The 18,920-nt window shown below is 43.2% G+C and overlaps 1 protein-coding gene across 9 annotated transcripts in view; it reads left to right on the top strand.

The window, feature by feature from the left end:
- Positions 1 to 18,920, top strand: part of CLIP1 (CAP-Gly domain containing linker protein 1) — a 231,158-nt gene that overhangs the window by 171,399 nt on the left and 40,839 nt on the right. For all 9 annotated transcript variants that reach the window (XM_073586024.1, XM_073586022.1, XM_073586020.1 and 6 more), the window contains 2 exons: positions 7,654 to 7,774; positions 13,789 to 13,841. In XM_073586024.1, the coding sequence (XP_073442125.1) occupies positions 7,654 to 7,774; positions 13,789 to 13,841 (174 nt within the window). The remainder of the gene's footprint in view (positions 1 to 7,653; positions 7,775 to 13,788; positions 13,842 to 18,920) is intronic.

Raw genomic sequence — 18,920 nt, 5'->3', positions numbered from 1 at the left:
CACATATGACCACGTATTACCACCATACTAATAATTAAAGACCCGTATCACCAAACGGTGGCCTTACCGAGGTAGATACTAGATGTACACCAAATTTTCTTACTGTATAGGTTTATCTCTTTTCAATTACTGCACCCTGTAAGTTTGCAGCACAAGAAAAGGAAGGTCCAGCACTCTTGTGAAGATAAAAAAAAATTACGGCTTTATTGACTAGAATTTTTAAAATCCAGCTCAGAGCAGCTTAAGATTCAGCGGATGCGTTTCGAACAAACAAATATTCTTACTCCTAGCATCTTAATCTTATGAGAAAGGTCATTTGTTTGAAACACGTCAGATGAATGTCTTGCTGGTCTGAGCTGGATTTGTGCACAATAAAGCCTTAAATCTTTTATCTTCAGAAGTGTACTGGACCACCTTTTCTTGTACTACAAGCTATATGAAATGCCACACCTTGTCCATGCACTTACTCCAAGGTTGAGCTGGTTTTTCTCCCTGATTACATTTGCTATAAGAGAAATCTAGCTTCCTCAAAGCATGGGACTGATATTCTGGAAGGTCCTTCAGCTCCAGTGTTCAGTGGGATCTAGTCCTAAGCTGCAGCATGGTTAGGAGTGTGCAGTTCAGCTTCAGTCACGTGCCTGTTCCGCTTCTACTCCTGTCTTTCTTGATCAGATAGAACTGTGCCTCGTCATAGTTCTGTCTTTGAACTCTCGATCACAGAGAAAGCTGACTTCCAGAATTTAAGATGGTCACACTTTTTCCCCCCCCCCCCCCCCAAGATTGTTCCTTGCTTAAAAAAAAACTTGGAGACAGAATACTTTAGTTATTTTTATTTCCTGGGCTAAAATCTCTACAATAAAATGTAAGGATTAATTAATGGAGTGTTAATTGGCTGCAGCAACACACACAAAACTTCAATCGTATACCCGCCTGTACTGTAACTGGATGCCAGTGTGGGAAGAGGTTGTCCAAAATGATGAAAACGCTGCAGAGAGGCAGATTACATATGCTCTCGCCCTTTCACACCAGGTCCATCCAGCTCCACATCACTGATGCTTTCTTTGGCTGCTGACTTTAAAGCCATGTCACTGCTGCAGCCAATTACTATACACAATGATAGCTCCGAGACAAGTGGCTGGCTGCAGCGGTCATAGGGTGTATACTGGCTCTGATGTCTGTAGCTGAGGGAAATGGAAGAAGAATGTGGAGCAGTTTGACTGCAAAGGCCTGGCGAAAAAGGGCGTGTACATGGATAGGTCACCTATTGTAAAACAATTTGTCCATTTATCGTATATGTTTCTTTTCCCCATTTTGCAGGCTAGTGTAATGCAGTCAAATGTGTTCTGGCCTCGGTTGTAATGTACATTTAGCATGTCCGTAGTGGTACATTACACAATGATGTAAATAGAGCCTTGGTCTTTATTCACACATTTTTGTGACACGTCCTAGCGCTGTATGTTATTTTCTATTACTACAGAAAGACCCATAGTTTCATTGATTTACACATCCGTTTTAAAAATGGGTCCGTATGTCCTGTCTGTGATACTCAGAGCTGCCCTATTCTCATCCGGTTTGCAGATCAGACTATCCTTCAAGTCTATGGGAATCCATGAGATACGGATGTAAATGAGAAATACAGTCTTCGTACTGCAGTGCTACATCCTTTTTTTCTTTTTTTTTTTTTTTTTGTTCGATTTTAACTGATACATTGTCAATGGATAAAGTCCAGACAGTCCTGCTTCAGTAAAAAAAAAAAAAAAAAAGCGAAGCAATTAAGGAGAAAAATCTGTCAGATGGTAACTAGGGATGAGCGAGCACTGAAGTATTCGTACTCGCTATACTCATACGGAGTATACCCTAATACTCGGGTATTCGGTACGATACGCGAGTCCAATGATAGTCATTGGAAAATGCGAGTAATTGTCTGCTGGACCCTACAAAGCGGGCTGAGGAAAAGGCTAAAAAATGTGTAAATGTTAAAAAAAAAAAAAAAAAATGTATGCTGTAAACAAATGTATATAACATGGGGGCACCTGGTCAGGGGCTCCACAAGTGGTTTTACAACACTGCTTTACTAGAATGTACAAACACTATTTGAGGTCCTGTGGTTTTTTGCTGGCAGAGCGGGACTCGTACGCCACTTACGCAGTGTCAGTAATATATCAGAAGTGCCGTAAGAGCGAGTGATGATGGAGGCGATCTTCTGACCGCTAAGTGTGTAAGTGGTGTAAGGAGAGCAATCTGCCCTAGGGGCTGTGTGATCGTTAACGCAGGAAGAAGCCACCCATCATTATCATCGCAAGGAATTCACAATAATAAAGCTTGGACTACTGTCCTTGTTGTGCCACTGCCCAATGTGTAGGCATAGACATAGTATCTTCAAAACATTAGCCCTAGGTGCTGTATCATGGTTGACGCAGGAAGGAGGCCTCAAGAGCCAGACCATTATGAAAGTAGACTACTAGCATGGTAGTTCCAGTGTCCAGGCATAGCCATAGTGTCTCCAAAAATTAGCCCAAGGGGCTGTATCATAGTTGGAGGAAGCAAGGCAGGTCTGAAGGGCCAAACAATTATAACGAAGCTAGGACTACTAGCATAGAGGTTGCAGTGCCAGTGTCCAGGCATAGCCATAGTGTCTCCAAAAATTAGCCCAAGGGGCATGATACCATGGTTGATGAAGGAAGAAGGGTCTCGCTCTCATCACAAGTGCCTCCGATGGGAAATATTAATTAATGTAACATTGTTTTTAGCTTATTGTTATTGACCATGAGGTACATGTGGCAGAAGTCGGATTTGAAAACATGTGTAAGAAGAAGAAAAGGGGCTTGTATGGAAAGGTATGGACGTGATCACCATTTAAAAAAAAAATAACGTTTTGGGTGACTAGGTTGGGATACTGTCATCTGGAGGGCTTTTAAATACTGTTGCGAAATCCAGTCCTTGTTAAATTTTATCAGTCGGTCTGTCTGCATTCTCTGTAGTCCACCGTGTGCGTGTATCTGTGATGCTTGCCCCAGCGGCACTGAAAACACGCTCTGACATCACACTAGCAGCAGGGCAGGCCAGCACCTCCAAAGCATATAAGGAGAGGTCTGGCCAACTATGCAGCTTGGATACCCAGTAATTAAACGATACAGAAGTGTCAGGAAGGATGCAGGTATGGTCACTTAGATAGTCGTTGACCATCTTGTTCAACTTCTCCCTCCTTGACATTGCTACTGTTCCAGCTGGTCCTTGGTGATAAGCCGGTTTATTGAAGATGGCCCAGTTTGTGGACATTGTACCACCACCTCTTTTGGACCTGCTTAGTGTATCTCTCCCCATTAAAGCATGCTGTTGCACAGAGCTGGTACCTCTGCTAGCAGTGGTGTCTGAGGGTGCTGTTACCATCAAATGATCGACAGCGGCCTTCTTGAAGGATTCCATTGTGAAACCCCTTGGTGACTGCAACAGTAGAGAAGGAAATTTGTCCTTGTACCGTGGGTCTAGAAAGGTGGCCAACCAGTATAGGTTGCTATTGAAAATGTTGATTACGCTAGGGTCTTGGTACAGTCAGTCAGATATGAAGTGTGCCATGTGTGCCAAGCTGCAAAGAGGCAAATCTTCTGTGACCCCAGAAGGAGGAACAATACCCATCCTCTCCTCACACTGACTCTCCTCCACCTCCTCCTCTCCAGCGCACCCATGCTGGACAGACATGAAGCTGGGGTTGGGATTCCCCTCTGTAGCATGAGGTGTCCCCTCGGTACCACTGAAAAAGAAGTCCTCTCCCTCCTCATTTTCATCATCATCTTCATCATCATCTTCATCCCCTAATGTTACCTGGTGATATTGGCTGGGCTGGGTAGGATCACCCATTGTGAAATCTTGCTCCATACCCAGCTGCTGGGCACGCAAAGATTCCATTTTTTTATTCTGCGGCGATTTTTTTTTTTCAGCAGGCATAGCATAGGGATGGTTACGCTGATAATAGCCTGATCACCGCTCACAAGCTTGGTACAGTACTCAAAGTTATCTAGCACCTCACAAATATCAACGATCCACACCCACTCGACAGTTGTGTTTTGGCTGAGTCTCAGTGTGACGAGCATGTTTAAGCTGGTATTCAGCAAGTGCCCTCTGCTGCTCACTTACCCTTGCCAACATATGATATGTTGAGTTCCACCGTGTTGGCAGGTCGCAAATGAGTCTGTGGTCTGGCAAATTAAATTGCTTTTGAAGCGCTGCAAGACCGGCAACAGCGGTTGAGGAATGGTGGAAATAGGGCGCAAATACGGCGCACCTTCTCAAGTAGGTACAGCAAGTCAGGGTATGTTTTTATAAATTTTTGCACCACTAGGTTCAGCACGTGAGCTATGCATGGCATGTGTACCAGCTTCCCGAGCTTTAAAGCCGCCATCAGGTTATGCCCATTGTCGCAGACAACTAGACCAGGTTGGAGTTGCAGTGGGGAGAGCCACTGATCGGTCTGTTTTAGTCCTTGCCACAGCTCTGCTGCAGTGTGTGGTGTTTCACCTAAGAAGATCAGCTTCAGCAGAGCGTGTTGCCGCTTTGCCGATGCGCTGCTGCACAGCTCCCAACTTGGGAGTGATGTGGAGGGTAATTCAGCATAGGATGACGAGGAGGAAGAGGGGAGACTGGACGTATATGATGAGGCAGAAACCCTGACTGAGGTTGGGCCCGCTGTTTGTGGCGTGGGTAGGATATGTGATGGTCCAGTTTGAGACTTTGTCCCACCCTCCACCAGGTTGAACCAGCGTGCTGTGACAGAGATGTATGGTCCCTGGCCACAAGTACTTGTCCACGTGTCTGTAGTAAGGTGGACCTTCCTGGTTACGGCGTTTGTGAGAGCACGCTTTAGATTGTTGAAGACGTGCTGGTGTAACGGAGGGACGGCACAGCGGGGAAAAATAGTGTCGGCTGGGAACTGAGTATCATGGGGCAGCTACAGCCAAAAGATCACAGAGAGACTGTGTCCCCACAAGCCTAAACGGCAACATCTCCACGGCTAACAACTTGGCAATGTGCGCGTTCAGTATTTGCTTGTGGGTGCGTGGCTTGGTATTTACGCCTCCTTTCATACATATGGGGCATGGACAATTGGACGCTTTCCTGGGACAAACAAGTGGATGAGCTTGTTGTGGCCTGTGTCTGTGCAACCGCAGCTTGTGAGCAAGAGGTATGATTATCACCTGCTTCCTGCCCAGCAGATTGGAAAGGATGGATCATGGGCGGCATGGCAGTGGTTTGACCCGCAGTCGCAGACACTGATGTGGTACCCTGCTGCTCAGCCCATTGACTAGCTTCTCTCCTTTTATGTTTGCACATTGACTAGGGTGCTTGGCTGCCATGTGGTTCCGCATACTGGTGGTGCTTTGGTTGCCTTTGCCCTGGCCTCTGCTCAGCTTAGTATGGCAGATGCTACAGATGACATTTGGTTCAGAAGGACTATCGGAAAAAAATTTCCAGACAGCGGCTGAACGCACCCTTGCCTTGACTTCGGGCACAGAGGGATTGCTCTTGGCAACAGTTGACATACTTCGCACTCTGCTCAAACCAGTAGCCCTTGGTGCCTTTGTTGGTGCTACGTATCCACTTCTTCCTTTGTGCTGCTGTGCTGGCTATGCATGCCAGCGGTCCAGGTCGGATCGGTGGTCTCATCATCGACCACCTCGTCGTCCATGTCATCCTCCTTCTGTGTTGATAATGGTGACTGGCTGGATGGCCACTGTGTGTCATCAACATCAGCCTCCACCTCTTCACCCGGTATATCACGTGGATTAAAGTGGCTTTCTTCTGGCCTTGGGGTTTCAAATATTCGGCCATCATCAACAGATGATGCCTCCTCACATTCCTCTTCAATGTCGCGCGGTGAGAGGCCAGAGGCAACGAAAGGAAATGGATTAAATAGATCCTCCGAGTGACCAAGGTTGGAGTCAAATGTTTCCTGTGACTCCTGACCGGGTGATGAACTAGGAACAGGTTGAGAAAAGGATGACCCAGCGTTCTCTGTATGGACAGTAGATTTTTTTGTCATGGACGATTGGGTGCTGCTAGAACATTTCGTTGAGGCCTTATCAGCCATCCAAGACAGTATCTGCTCTTGTTCTTCTGGCTTCCAGACCCGTTTATGTTCCAGATCGGGAAATTTCGCCAGGAAGCTAGATGCATCAACCTTCTTCGGTCTCCCAGAGTCTGTGCCTTGTTAGGCACCAGTAACAACCCCACGTCCCTGTCCCTTCACGACAGCCTTTTTAGGAATTTTGGATTTTCCTGCCATAGTCGCAAATGTTCAGATGCAGATATTGGTGAACAAGGAGAAGTTAGTGCTTTGTGGAAGGTAGCACTGCAGCCTAGTACTGCTTTGTGTTTTACAAACAGCACCGCAACAGCACAAAAAAATTGCCCTGAAGTTTAGGTGAGATTTTGCACCCCAGTCACCACACAAGACAACGGTGCTGCCTCTAAAAAAAAATTACCCTGAGGTTTAGGCGAGATTACGCACCCCAGTCACCACCCAAGACAGTGGTGCTGGCTGCGTGTCAGTTGTGCAATACCGTGCATGCGAACTATTGCTGTGAACACAGCACCGCAGCAGGAAAAAAAAATTGCCCTGAGGTTTAAGGCGAGATTACACACCCCAGTCACCACACAAGACAGCGGTGCTGGCTGCGTGTCAGTTGTGCTGTACCGTGCGTGCGTCCTATTCGCTGTGAACGCAGCACCGCAACTACACAAAAAAACTGCCCTGCAGGGGTAAATGAGACCCTAAAAATAGCTGGGAAAACTGTCACTACTCAGTCCCTGACCTTATACTTTCAGCTCTGAAAAGAGCTTTTGGGTTTTACAGAGGATTTCTGGATGATTTGCGCAAAAAAACACAACTCTCCCTAGCAGCTACTCACACTCTCCCTACACTTGCTGTGTTCTGCATGCAATATGCAGAAAATGGCGGCGGCAGGGCTTAGATAGAGCCAGGCTATGATGACTCATTGGCTGTCCGCCCAGCGTCATAGGCTATCATACTAATGCCGCCCACAACCAAGAAGGCTGCGGCATTACTATGATTGGCAAGTGCTGGGCGGGAGATCCGAGTAGTGAGAGGTGAGTAGTGAAATACTCGCTATGTTGCGAGTACTTCACTACTTGCCGAGTACCGAATACCCACGATTATGCTCGCTCATCCCTAATGGTAACACTCACACTTGGACCAACTGGGCTTATACCTCAGAACTTCCCTGTAGGCTCGGTGGTGAAAACCGAAACAAACAGTGAGAGGTTGTCTTTTCAATTGCGTATATATAGAGACAGGAAGAATTTAATGCTGAAATAATCTTTGTAGTGGCCGAAGATGATGTCCTGATACAACTACATATGAAACAACAAACCATGAGACACTAATTATAATCGACGATAATTTAATGACATGTCAAGCTGGGCTACACCATCTTTTTTGATTTTGGCCTTGTTCTCCTTGGATTATTATAGGCCTGGCTCTGTAGCGTATGGTATTTAATGCCTCTGTCATATGTGCAATGTTCTAGATGATATAAATCACATGAGGGTGTACTGTGAGCTGTGAACATGACTTGATCCCACCGTTTCCTTGCCTGTCGTGTTTCCATGGTAACCATGCTCTCGTTGTCCTTGCAGGGAAGAGCTAAGGCAGGCGGCTGAGCACAAGTCCCAGCAGTTAGCGACTCTGCAGGAGGAGAACCTCAAACTTACAGAGGAGCTTGGAAGGAGCAAAGAAGAAGTATCCTGTAACCAGAAGGTTGGTAAAGGCATATGTATTCTACCTCTGTCTTCATGCCTGAAGTGCTGCGTCTTCTTTAACTATGTTAATTATTTCTAATAGGATACTACTTTCTGTATAATATTATTGATACCCAAATATTTGCTATTATCACATTGTTGAACTAATAGTTGAGAGTTAGATTTTGTGAAGACCTTCCTTGTTGGGAGGTAGAAAACTGGACTTTGGACATCTCCTTTATTTTTCAGATTTGCATTTTTATTTTAAACCCTCATATAGTTGTCATTTTCTAAATATTTCTTGTGGTCTTGCTAGAAAATGAAACGTAGCTTCTGCGGTTGAATAGATGTTTGTGTTATTTAAGTATAAAAGGTAGTGATTTCAAAGTATAGCAATTTGTCACTATGGAAACTGTCGACTTTGTTCACTCGAGTGCTCCAAAGTACAAGGAATTCCTATAGAAGTGCCTTATATGTATGGCGGAATACTCATCATTATATTCCATGACACTGTCAGTTACCGGGTGCCACACATTGTAGCGCTCAGCATTGGCGTCTCCAGCAGGCCTTATATTGTCCATCGAGGCTTTAAACATATCTGAACTAGTTACATAGAGAATAGTAGTCAAAAAAAAACAAACAGCAGACGTTAGGTCGTCCATCAATAAGTACTATGTATTTTCATCTAAAGTTATAGTATTGCAAGTGCTGCTAGAAAATGACTGTCTAATAAGCACATGTGATATACGGTTCATTACTGGTTAATGCAAACGGTTATCGACTATGAAATACATGGCATCACACATGTAATATTTAGAGACTTCCATTTCTTTCTAACTGTGATCTGCTTCTTATCTCTGAAGGAACGTGTGCCCGTGTGTGGGTGTCTGCAGTTGGTGTATGGAATTGCTATTTTTAGTGTAGTATAGGTTCTACAAAGGTGACAACAGCAATTTGCACAGATCTTAGTGTTTTACAAAAGCATTTTCAAGGTTTCTTTAATAAATTAATGTAATTTATTTTTTTTTTATTAAACCAAATCTATCAGATGTTTTTTTTTTTTTACCCTCAATCTGCAACCACTATCATGCTGGTACTTTCTAAAGCTGTGTATATCATCTCAGAAAGATGTCTAATTCTCAATTTAAAAATTAAACAAAAAACAGTTTAAAGACTATTTGCATAGTATGCAGCATTTACATGTCTTCAGTCAAGGAGAGGAAGAAGCTGTGCAAGGAAGTCAAGATAGCCATGGCCTAGTCACAGGAATGACAGGGTTGGGGAGGATGTGCACTATCCTCAGGGACACTAAGCCAGACAGGGCAGGATTAGGGTGCAGCCATTATACCTTTTTGCATATTGTTCCCACCACCAGAGTATTAGTTTGCATAAAATGCAACCCATCTTTAAATTTTGTATTTTATCAAAAATAAGTAGAATAATTTTTGTGATAATTGAGCTTTAGAAAGTAATAGTATGGTAGTGGTGGCTGTTTGAGGGCAAAAGCCACTGAACAGGTTCCCCCTCATGTTCTAAATTTTGTCCATTTTTTGTAAGTGATAACTTACATTTGTATGTGTTTCTGTACACCTAATGTTGATCTAACTATGTAAGCAATCTATACCTATCAACATACGTATCTTTCTCTCAGTTGCCAGTAAAATTGACTTTTGTCAGCTCACTGTGAAAAGCTTAATGGCTTTGCAAATGTTTTTCAGATTTGTTTTGATGGATCACATACAATCATGTTTTCTTTCTGCATGGTCTTCCTACAGAAGACACTTAGGCTGTGTTCTCACGTTGCGGATTTTTATGCAGATTCGCAGCGTTTTTGGACTCGCGGAATTGCACAAAATCCGCAATGTAGTGCACAAACAATGTTAATCTATGGGAATACTGAATTTGGTTTGCACATGCTGCGGAAAAATCCGTGCTGATTCTCAGTGTTTTATTTTCCGCATCATGTCAATTTTGTTTGCGGATCTGCACCCATTGACTACCATTGAGTCAGGCCAATCCGCAGCAAAACCACAGGTGTAAAAGATTTGTGTAGTTGCGTGCGAGAAACGTTGCAGATCGGGAAGAGGAAGAGTGTGTGTGTGTGTGCGCGGCGAATATGTACTTGTCTGTGTGTGGGGGGGGTTACGGGGGTGTGTGCCTGTGTGCAGGCTTCGTCCGGTGGGACTACTATCCCATCTGGCTATGTCTGCTGTCACATAGAACAGTGACCGCATTAGCCGATGATGGGATAGTAGTCCCATCATCCGGCTACTCTGTTCAAGTGTTAAAAAAAACAAAAAAAAACATACACATACTCACCAAACAGCTAATCCCCAAAGCCATCGATCCCCTGCCAGAAACACAAAAAAATAAACCAACGTAATCTGTTTAATAATGATTGTCCCATAACAATCTCCCGTGTAGAGCTGTCACACCGAGAGATGTGACCGCTCTCCAGGGGTGTCCGGTGATACAATGACGTAAGGTGTATCACTCTGCCACCTAGAAGTCACTGGAGTTCGTCCTGTCACTTGCGGCACCGCTGTGTGGGAAAATTCTCACGCAGCAGTGCCGTAAAGTGAGAGCATCTCCAGTGAAACATCAGTGATAACACTGCATGAGCCATTATCTCCTGTCAATGTGCCACTGGAGGCCCTGTAGAGAGGTCACATCTCCTAATGTGACAGCTCAACATGGGAGATCATCGTGGGACACTCGTTACTAAATGGATTATATCGGAACAGGGAGTATTTGTGTTGGTTTATTTTATTTTTTGCAGGAGATCGATGGCTTTGGGGAATTGGGCGTATAATAAATATGGGAAACTGTGTAGTTTTATTTAATTACAATACTTTATTCTGGCTGTGTCTTTATTTAACCCCTTAACAACTATAGAATTAGTAATGGATAGGTATCTTATAGATGCCTGTCCATTACTAAGCTGGGCTTGATGATGTTACCTTACAATACAAAGGTGACATCAACCCCACAACTATTGCCCCATATGCCACCGCTACAGGGCTGTGGGAAGAGAGAGGCTAAGTGCCATTTCTGGGGCGGCTGAGAGCTGGTGTTTGTAGCCGGGGGGGAGCGTATCCATGGTTCCTTCCTAGGCTATTAACATCAGCCCGCAGCTGTCTGCGTAGCCTTTTTTTTGCTATTAATTATAGCCCCCCTCCTCGCTATTTTAATATCCAGTAAAGGCTATGCAGACAGCTGCAGGCTGATATTAATAGCCTAGGAAGGAACCATGGTTATTACCCACCTTCCCAGGCTGTAAACATCATCCCCCCAGTCGCTGGCTTTTCCTGTTCTGATTTTGAAAATTGTGCCGGAGCCCACGCCATTTTTTTTTCATTTTTTTTAAATTAAACAGATTTTGCGTTTAAGGCCGCTGTCACACTTGAGGTGTGAGTTTCTCACAAGTGTTACCGCAGCCTAACGCAAATTTTTTTTCTATCTATAGATATTCACTTAGATTTGTTCTGTGTGTGTAAACATTATATGTGAACATGGTGTGTGATGATATTATGGTCTTCAATGGAGTATGTAAAAGAAGAGGTTGGACAAAGAAATGTCATCACAATTTTTCTTTTTGTTAAATAGATCTTTTTTTAGCTTCCAAAAACACATACAAATCCGCATGAAAAATGCATCAAATACTCATCAAATCCGCGAGGATTTTTACCTGCGTTTTCTGTCGAGAGGAAGAATCTGCACAGAAAATTCCACAGGCAAATCCGCATCGTGTGCACATACTCTTATTGTCAATCAGCATTCATAAAAATAAACTATCATAGGAGCCAGGCTGATCTTGAACACATAATATAGTCCTGATCCTAAATTGTAGGTTTCTAAAATATACATACATTTTAGTTGAGTGTGGATACCCATAATCTATCCATTGAGAATGAAGGATGCAACCATCTTACTCTCCAGGTTAGAAGAGGACCTCTAGAAAAGCACCCACCAGACTAGCATTTTTGACAGACCTAACATATTGTAAAAATCATCCTTCATAAACCCCATTAAACACACATCAGTTTAAAGTGTATATATATTATTACTGCTTTTACTTTTAAAAATATGTTCAAGATATCTATTGAATCTTAATGTTTAGACAGGTTTAGAAGTCATCTCCTATCCACAGTGATTGCCCCCCCCCCCAGCAATCACGAGAACAGAGCTCTGAAAACCCTGTCTGAAAGGAGCACATGGTGCGCTTGCTCGACCTACACTCCTGTCAGAAAGGGCTCTTCAAATCCCTGTTCTCTAGATCACTGGGGTCCTAGCCATCACCAAGTTATTCTCTGTCTTCTCGATAGGGAATAACCTAAAAACTTGGGACAAATCTTTCAAGCTTCATTCAAACTGGTGTGTTAGGCTATTTTTACATCACTTTTTGAGTCTACAGTCACACCATTCCTAACCCATGGGTTCTCCATGAAATAGTTTAGTAGTAGACTGTTATTCCATAAAAAAGTAATATATTCTTAAAATGGGATCCCTTTATAATAACCCATACCACTACCTGACTGTATGGTGGGGCCCATAAAAGCCTTTTGTATGAGGAATAAATCTGGAAATTACTTTTAGGGGTTTGTTAGAATATGGTTTTCTGCTTTTCGATGATGTAATTTGATCCAGATTTAGTGATTTATACAGCGGTTACTACACTCACTGGCCACTTTATTAGGTACACCAAGCTAGTAAGGGGTTGGACCCCCTTTTGCCTTCAGAACTGCCTCAATTCTGCGTGGCAGAGATTCAACAAGGTGCTGGAAGCATTCCTCAGAGATTTTGGACCATATTGACATGATGGCATCACACAGTTGGCGCAGATTTGTCGGCTGCACATCCCTGATGCGAATCTCCCGTTCCACCACATCCCAAAGATGCTCTATTGGATTGAGATCTGGTGACTGAGGAGGCCATTTGAGTACAGTAAACTCATTGTCATGTTCAAGAAACCAATCTGAGATGATTCGAGCTTTATGACATGGCGCATTATCCTGCTGAAAGTAGCCATCAGATGTTGGGTACATTGTGGTCATAAAGGGATGGACATGGTCAGCAACAATACTCAGGTAGGCTGTAGCGTTGCAACGATGCTCAATTGGTACCAAGGGGCCCAAAGAGTGCCCAGAAAAAATTCCCCACACCATGACACCACCACCACCAGCCTGAACCGTTGATACAAGGCAGGATGGATCCATGCTTTCATGTTGTTTACGCCAAATTCTGACCCTACCATCCGAATGTCGCAGCAGAAATCGAGACTCATCAGACCAGGCAACGTTTTTCCAATCTTCTACTGTCCAATTTCGATGAGCTTGTGCAAATTGTAGCCTCAGTTTCCTGTTCTTAGCTGAGAGGAGTGGTACCCAGTGTGGTCTTCTGCTGCTGTAGCCCATCTGCCTCAAAGTTCGACGCACTGTGCGTTCAGAGATGCTCTTCTGCCTACCTTGGTTGTAACGGGTGGCAATTTGAGTCACTGTTGCCTTTCTATCAGCTCGAACCAGTCTGCCCATTCTCCTCTGACCTCTGGCATCAACATGGCATTTCCGGCCACAGAACTGCCGCTCACTGGATTTTTTTTCTTTTTCGGACCATTCTCTGTAAACCCTAGAGATGGTTGTGCGTGAAAATCCCAGTAGATCAGCAGTTTCTGAAATTCTCAGACCAGCCCTTCTGGCACCAACAATCATGCCACGTTCAAAGGCACTCAAATCACCTTTCTTCCCCATACTGATGCTCGGTTTGAACTGCAGGAGATTGTCTTGACCATGTCTACATGCCTAAATGCACTGAGTTGCCGCCATGTGATTGGCTGATTAGAAATTAAGTCTTAACACACAGTTGGACAGGTGTACCTAATAAAGTGGCCAGTGAGTGTATATGCACATGGTAATATTCCCTTATTATGTGTGACTAAATTTGTTTCAAACATTTACTGGCAAATGTTCTCTAACTTTGATAACTTGAAAAAGTGAGTTCCTGTCAATGTGATACTAATGTATGTATTTTTTTCAGCTTGAAGAGGAGAGATCTGTATTAAATAATCAGCTGCTAGAGATGAAAAAAAGGTATTTTCAATGTTCCCATTACTCTAGTTATGTCAGATTACCCTGTACAGCTTGCGTGAATAATATTGTGACAGAATGAGGGTGCACATTCATATCTTAGGGTGGGCGGAAACTGTCTCACTGGCAAATGTTAACCACTTTACAGGCCTTTTGGAAATTATCTGTTTTATTTTTTGGGTAAATGGTATGCAGGTGCTGTATTAAAGGAGAAAACTGTGTAAGGCTTGTTCAGATGAGTGTTTTATGCCCATATGCTGGTTAATAGCGTTTTTTACGTGACAGGTTCCATTAAAACATCACGAAACAATCACTGACCTCAGGGAGACCAGTCAAAGAAAACACTGCGGCAGCCGGCAAAGGCGCTCAGTCGGTGAAATCCTAGGTGCATTGCTCCCTGGGAAATACTGATATGCAAATAAAGTCCGTGGAGCCTCATTTAAGAGTCTCAAACACGGGACTAGCCAGATCTTCCTCCAGAGAAGGACCCAGCCAAGGAGTGGCTCCTTTCGGAAACCACCATTACCACCATATTAAGTGGCCCTTTAAGTCAATATCCAGCTCTTTGAGTTTACAGATATGACAAGGGAAATACCAAGGCCAGGTATCCATCCACAGACAGCTGTTTCGGGGTGTTGCCCCTCATCAGTGTGGAGTAGGATTCTGGCTAGGTGGGAAAAACACTGCGGCAGTGTTTTCTTTGACTGGTCTCCCTGAGGTCAGTGATTGTTTCGTGATGTTGGTCTACTAGGCATTGCTCCTACCTAGTCAGAATCCTGCTCCACACTGATGATGGGCAACACCCCGAAACAGCTGTCTGTGGATGGATACCTGGCCTTGGTATTTCCCTTGTCATATCTGTAAACTCATAAAGAGCTGGATATTGACTTAAAGGGCCACTTAATATGGTGGTTTCCGAAAGGAGCCACCCCTTGGCTGGGTCCTTCCCTGGAGGAAGATCTGGCTAGTCTCGTGTTTGAGACTCTTAAATGAGGCTCCACTGACTTTACTTGCATATCTGAGGTTCCATTAAAAGACTTTTTTCTTCATACAGAGTATCCTAGTGCTATCCTATTCATGAAAAGCTATACAACCCAAAATAAGAAAGCTGGGGAATCAATAAATGGATCATAACAGCCAGGTCATTACAGATCACAAAGAATCGTAACAGATTAATCATGTCTGTCAGCTCTCGTTACTCTAAATCCTACTCTTTTTGTTAAATGGGTTCTCTGGTTTGCCAAGCGCCTACTTATTAGAAGGATCCCTTAAAGGGAATCTGTCACCATATTTAGTGATATCATGTAAAGATATCACCCAATTGTGCGTCCCATAAGGATTCTATTAGGGCTTTTGACTCCCCCGACCCAGCACCTTTGAGGCATAAATACCTTTTTTATCTTGTTGGGGAAGTATGCAAATCGCTGCGGTCCGGTACGATGGGCGTGGCTTATTCGCATCCCCCCCCCCCCCCCACTCCTCGGCTTGCTGCATGTAATCTTCATCTGTGAATAGCACAGATGAAGTTGGTTTCCGCGCTTGCGCATTGTAAAGGCCACCGGCGCCTGCGCAGTATGCTTTGCCCAACTGTGGGCGAAGCATGTAATCGCTACTGCGCATGCGCCGGTATTTTCCAGCGCGGTCTATGCCCCGGAAGTCTTCACTACACTAGTTGAGTACTGCCTCCTGCATTCAGGGCTGTGCATGAATGATTGAGAAGTCCTGTTCAAACTGCAGTAAACAGCTGTACTCTGCGCTTACACGGAAATAGAAGTGGGAAGATTGAGTCTACATGATAGTCTGTGACTGCTCAAGAAAATTCTGACTGCAAGTAAATTCAGAAGACTTTTCTTTTTTTAATAGCTTTGTGCTTAGAAAACCCCTTTTTAAAAATATCATTTATAACTACTATGTATGTTCTCTCCAATTGACCTGAAGACATAAGGGGAAACGGCAACTGGAAATTTTGCATCAAAGTGAAAATTACCTAGTGTCAATCATTTTGCCAAATGACAAAATGTCTTATTTTTACTGTTTCTGGTTCATATTGCCAGTGAGACACACACTTACATTCAGAATCTACTTAATAGGAAACTGTGCATGGTAAATTGGCTAACTATAAGTACATAAATAAGCCGAGCTCAATATGTCTGAACATACGGAGACACTGATTTTGCTGTTTTGTTAGCTGCTAATGCTTTTTTTTTTTTTTTCTTACATTTAAATTTGTTTGCGCTTTCATATTCATTAAAGAGCCTTACACTAAATAAAATGTTTTTTTCCATGGCATATATGGAATAGAAATACAGCAAGCTTAAACGGAAGATTTTCTTTGATTTCTCTAGCTCGCTTTCATATAATAAGGCTTCTTGATACTTTTGTCAACTTCTAATGATTGAAACAGCCCATGGGTATGGTTCTGTGGTTTATAGTAGATCCCTATTAGCTAACTCTGTACAACCCCTTTTAAATATTCTAGGTTTTCTTAAAATATTCAGTTTTGCCTAGAGTCATTGTTCTCACCTCAACCGTTATTGAAAATGTTTTCTAGATTTTTATGATCAATGACCTTTCAATAGGAAAGATGAGGTTTTGATGGATTGCCTAAGAAACTTTTGCAGCACTTCCAAACACCCCACCATCCGTGGTTTAGCTTTGTTGGTTCCTTGCTGCTTTCAAGTTACCCCAGGAATGGGGCTGTTGTCATCCAGCAAGCAGAGACAACGCTTATGCAGCTATTCTCTATTGAAATAATACCAATGGTCTTGCTATAGCTGTAAAATTCCCTTCATGCTCTATTGTAGCTGACCCATATTTTCTTATGTCTCCAATCACTCCAATCTAGAAGAGCTGAGGCTGACTGTAAGCTACTTCATAAGCCTCGGGTATGATGGATAAAACCAACTTCATTTTACAGTTGACCACTGTTGGAATGACAAGTTAACTTTCTAGTGTGGGAAGTTGAAATGAACCTTAAAACTTTCTGTAATTTGACATTTTAAGTTAAAAAAAAATATTTTTCAAACCGTCTAGTTTATTCCTAGTGTAGATTTGTGCAGCCATGCATATAAATCTTGTCCCTATGGTCAACTGTTTTTCCTGAACTCTGCTTTTCCTTGTTCTATTAAACGGAATCTGTCAGCAGGTTTTTGCTGTGTAATCTGAGGACAACATGAGTTAGGAATTAAAATACAGAATTCAGAGATGTCACATGTCAAGTTGTGTCCTGTTGTTTACTTACAGTGACACATTTATCACTAGGAGATTATCATTGCTGTGACTAGCTAGCACACAAGCACTCATCCAACTCTACCCCCTCCTGACAGCTGCTCCCTGTCTATAGATACTGTAATGTACATGTCTATAGATAATGTACATAGAGAGCCTGGTGGGGGCAGGGGCAACTTTCTCTGCTCTACTGCATTGCTATGTGTGAGAACTACTGAACCCAGTCAACCAAGTGATACATTGTTGGTTTCAGGGTTTCTATGCCTACATCTTGCTGCTCTCAGATGAAGTAGCAAAAACCTACTGACAGATTCCCTTTACTATACCTTGTTCTCTTGGGTATTCTCAAGATGATTAATGGTAAGATTGAAAAGTCTTAGTTGAAACAAGAAACTTTGCATTATACTTATTAAAAATCCCCTCCGTTCTCAAGAAGTACTGTTTGTTGTCTAGGTTAGTGGCCACCTCTGCAGATCATTAGCAGTGGCCAGTCACCTAGGCAAGGAGCATAGCACTTACAAACTTTGTGGTATAGTGCTTGTAAGCACTGCTCTGAAGCTATACTTCTTCTACGTTACAACTATACTGCAGAGGCAAGGATGACTCTGCTTGCGGGATGGGAGAATATCACAGTAATATTGCTGCTGGTCCAAACTGTCACACAAGAGCATACCACCGGAAATTGGGATTCAAGGGAACTGTGTATTGCAGAATAGCAATCGTAAGACAACACTTTTAAGTTGGTCATATTTGACCAGATGCCATTTGCACAGAAGCATGCTTCTAGATGCCGATCCTTCCAGTCCATGAGAAAGGGGAACAGTCAGGGTTCTCTAATTTATAAATTTTAAATACGCCTGTTAAGTCAGAGTTTCTACAGGAACCAATGCCTCTAGATGCACATGTTTTACAGTGGTGAAAAGGAAATATTTGCTAGAGACAAAAAATGTCTTCATTCTATCTTTTAATATGTGCTCCATGTTTTAGATGGCCATTACTACATCAGTGGTAGGTGAAACGTTTTAGACACCTACCAATCAGCAGATTGAAGGGGCCTCGGGTCTCTAGTGAGCACTGTTTCCTTCATTGTTTTCCTCTCTCATTCAAGTGGAATGGACTTAACTTTTAATGCTAGGCAAACCCTCTACTAATAGTCCAGAGCCATGCCTATTAAAATATAAAGGTGATACTGCTCCTGTTGCAGCTACCAGCCCTTCATATAATAAAATAAAAGCCATATACACTGCTCAAAAAATAAAGGGAACACTAAAATACCACATCCTAGATATCTCTGAATGAAATATTTCAGTTGCAAATTTTTATTCATTGCATAGTGGAATTTGTTGAGAACAATAAAACATAACAATTATCAATGTAAATCAAAATGAATATCCCATGGAGGTCTGGATTTGGAGTGATACTCAAAATCAGAGTGGAAAATCAAATTACAGGCTGATCCAACATCAGTGGAAATGCCTCATGACAAGGAAAAGATGCTCAGTATTGTGTGTGGCCTCCACATGCCTGTATGACCTCCCTACTGTACAACACCTGGGCATGCTCCTGATGAGGCGGCGGATGGTCTCCTGAGGGATCTCCTGCCAGACCTGGACTAAAGCATACGCCAACTCCTGGACAGTCTGTGGTGCAACGTGACATTGGTGGATGGAGCGAGACATGATGTCCCAGATGTGCTCAATTAGATTCAGATCTGGGGAACGGGCGGGCCAGTCCATAGCTTCAATGCCTTCATCTTGCAGGAACTGCTGACACACTCCAGCCACATGAGGTCTGGCATTGTCCTGCATTAGGAGGAACCCAGGGCCAACTGCACCAGCATATGGTCTCACAAGG

Source organism: Dendrobates tinctorius, unplaced genomic scaffold, assembly GCF_039654945.1.
Source record: "Dendrobates tinctorius isolate UK_male_01 unplaced genomic scaffold, ASM3965494v1 ptg000090l, whole genome shotgun sequence".
NCBI lineage: Eukaryota > Metazoa > Chordata > Amphibia > Anura > Dendrobatidae > Dendrobates > Dendrobates tinctorius.
The sequence above is the reverse complement of the archived record's forward strand: the minus strand, read 5'-3'. Positions and strand labels throughout refer to the sequence as shown.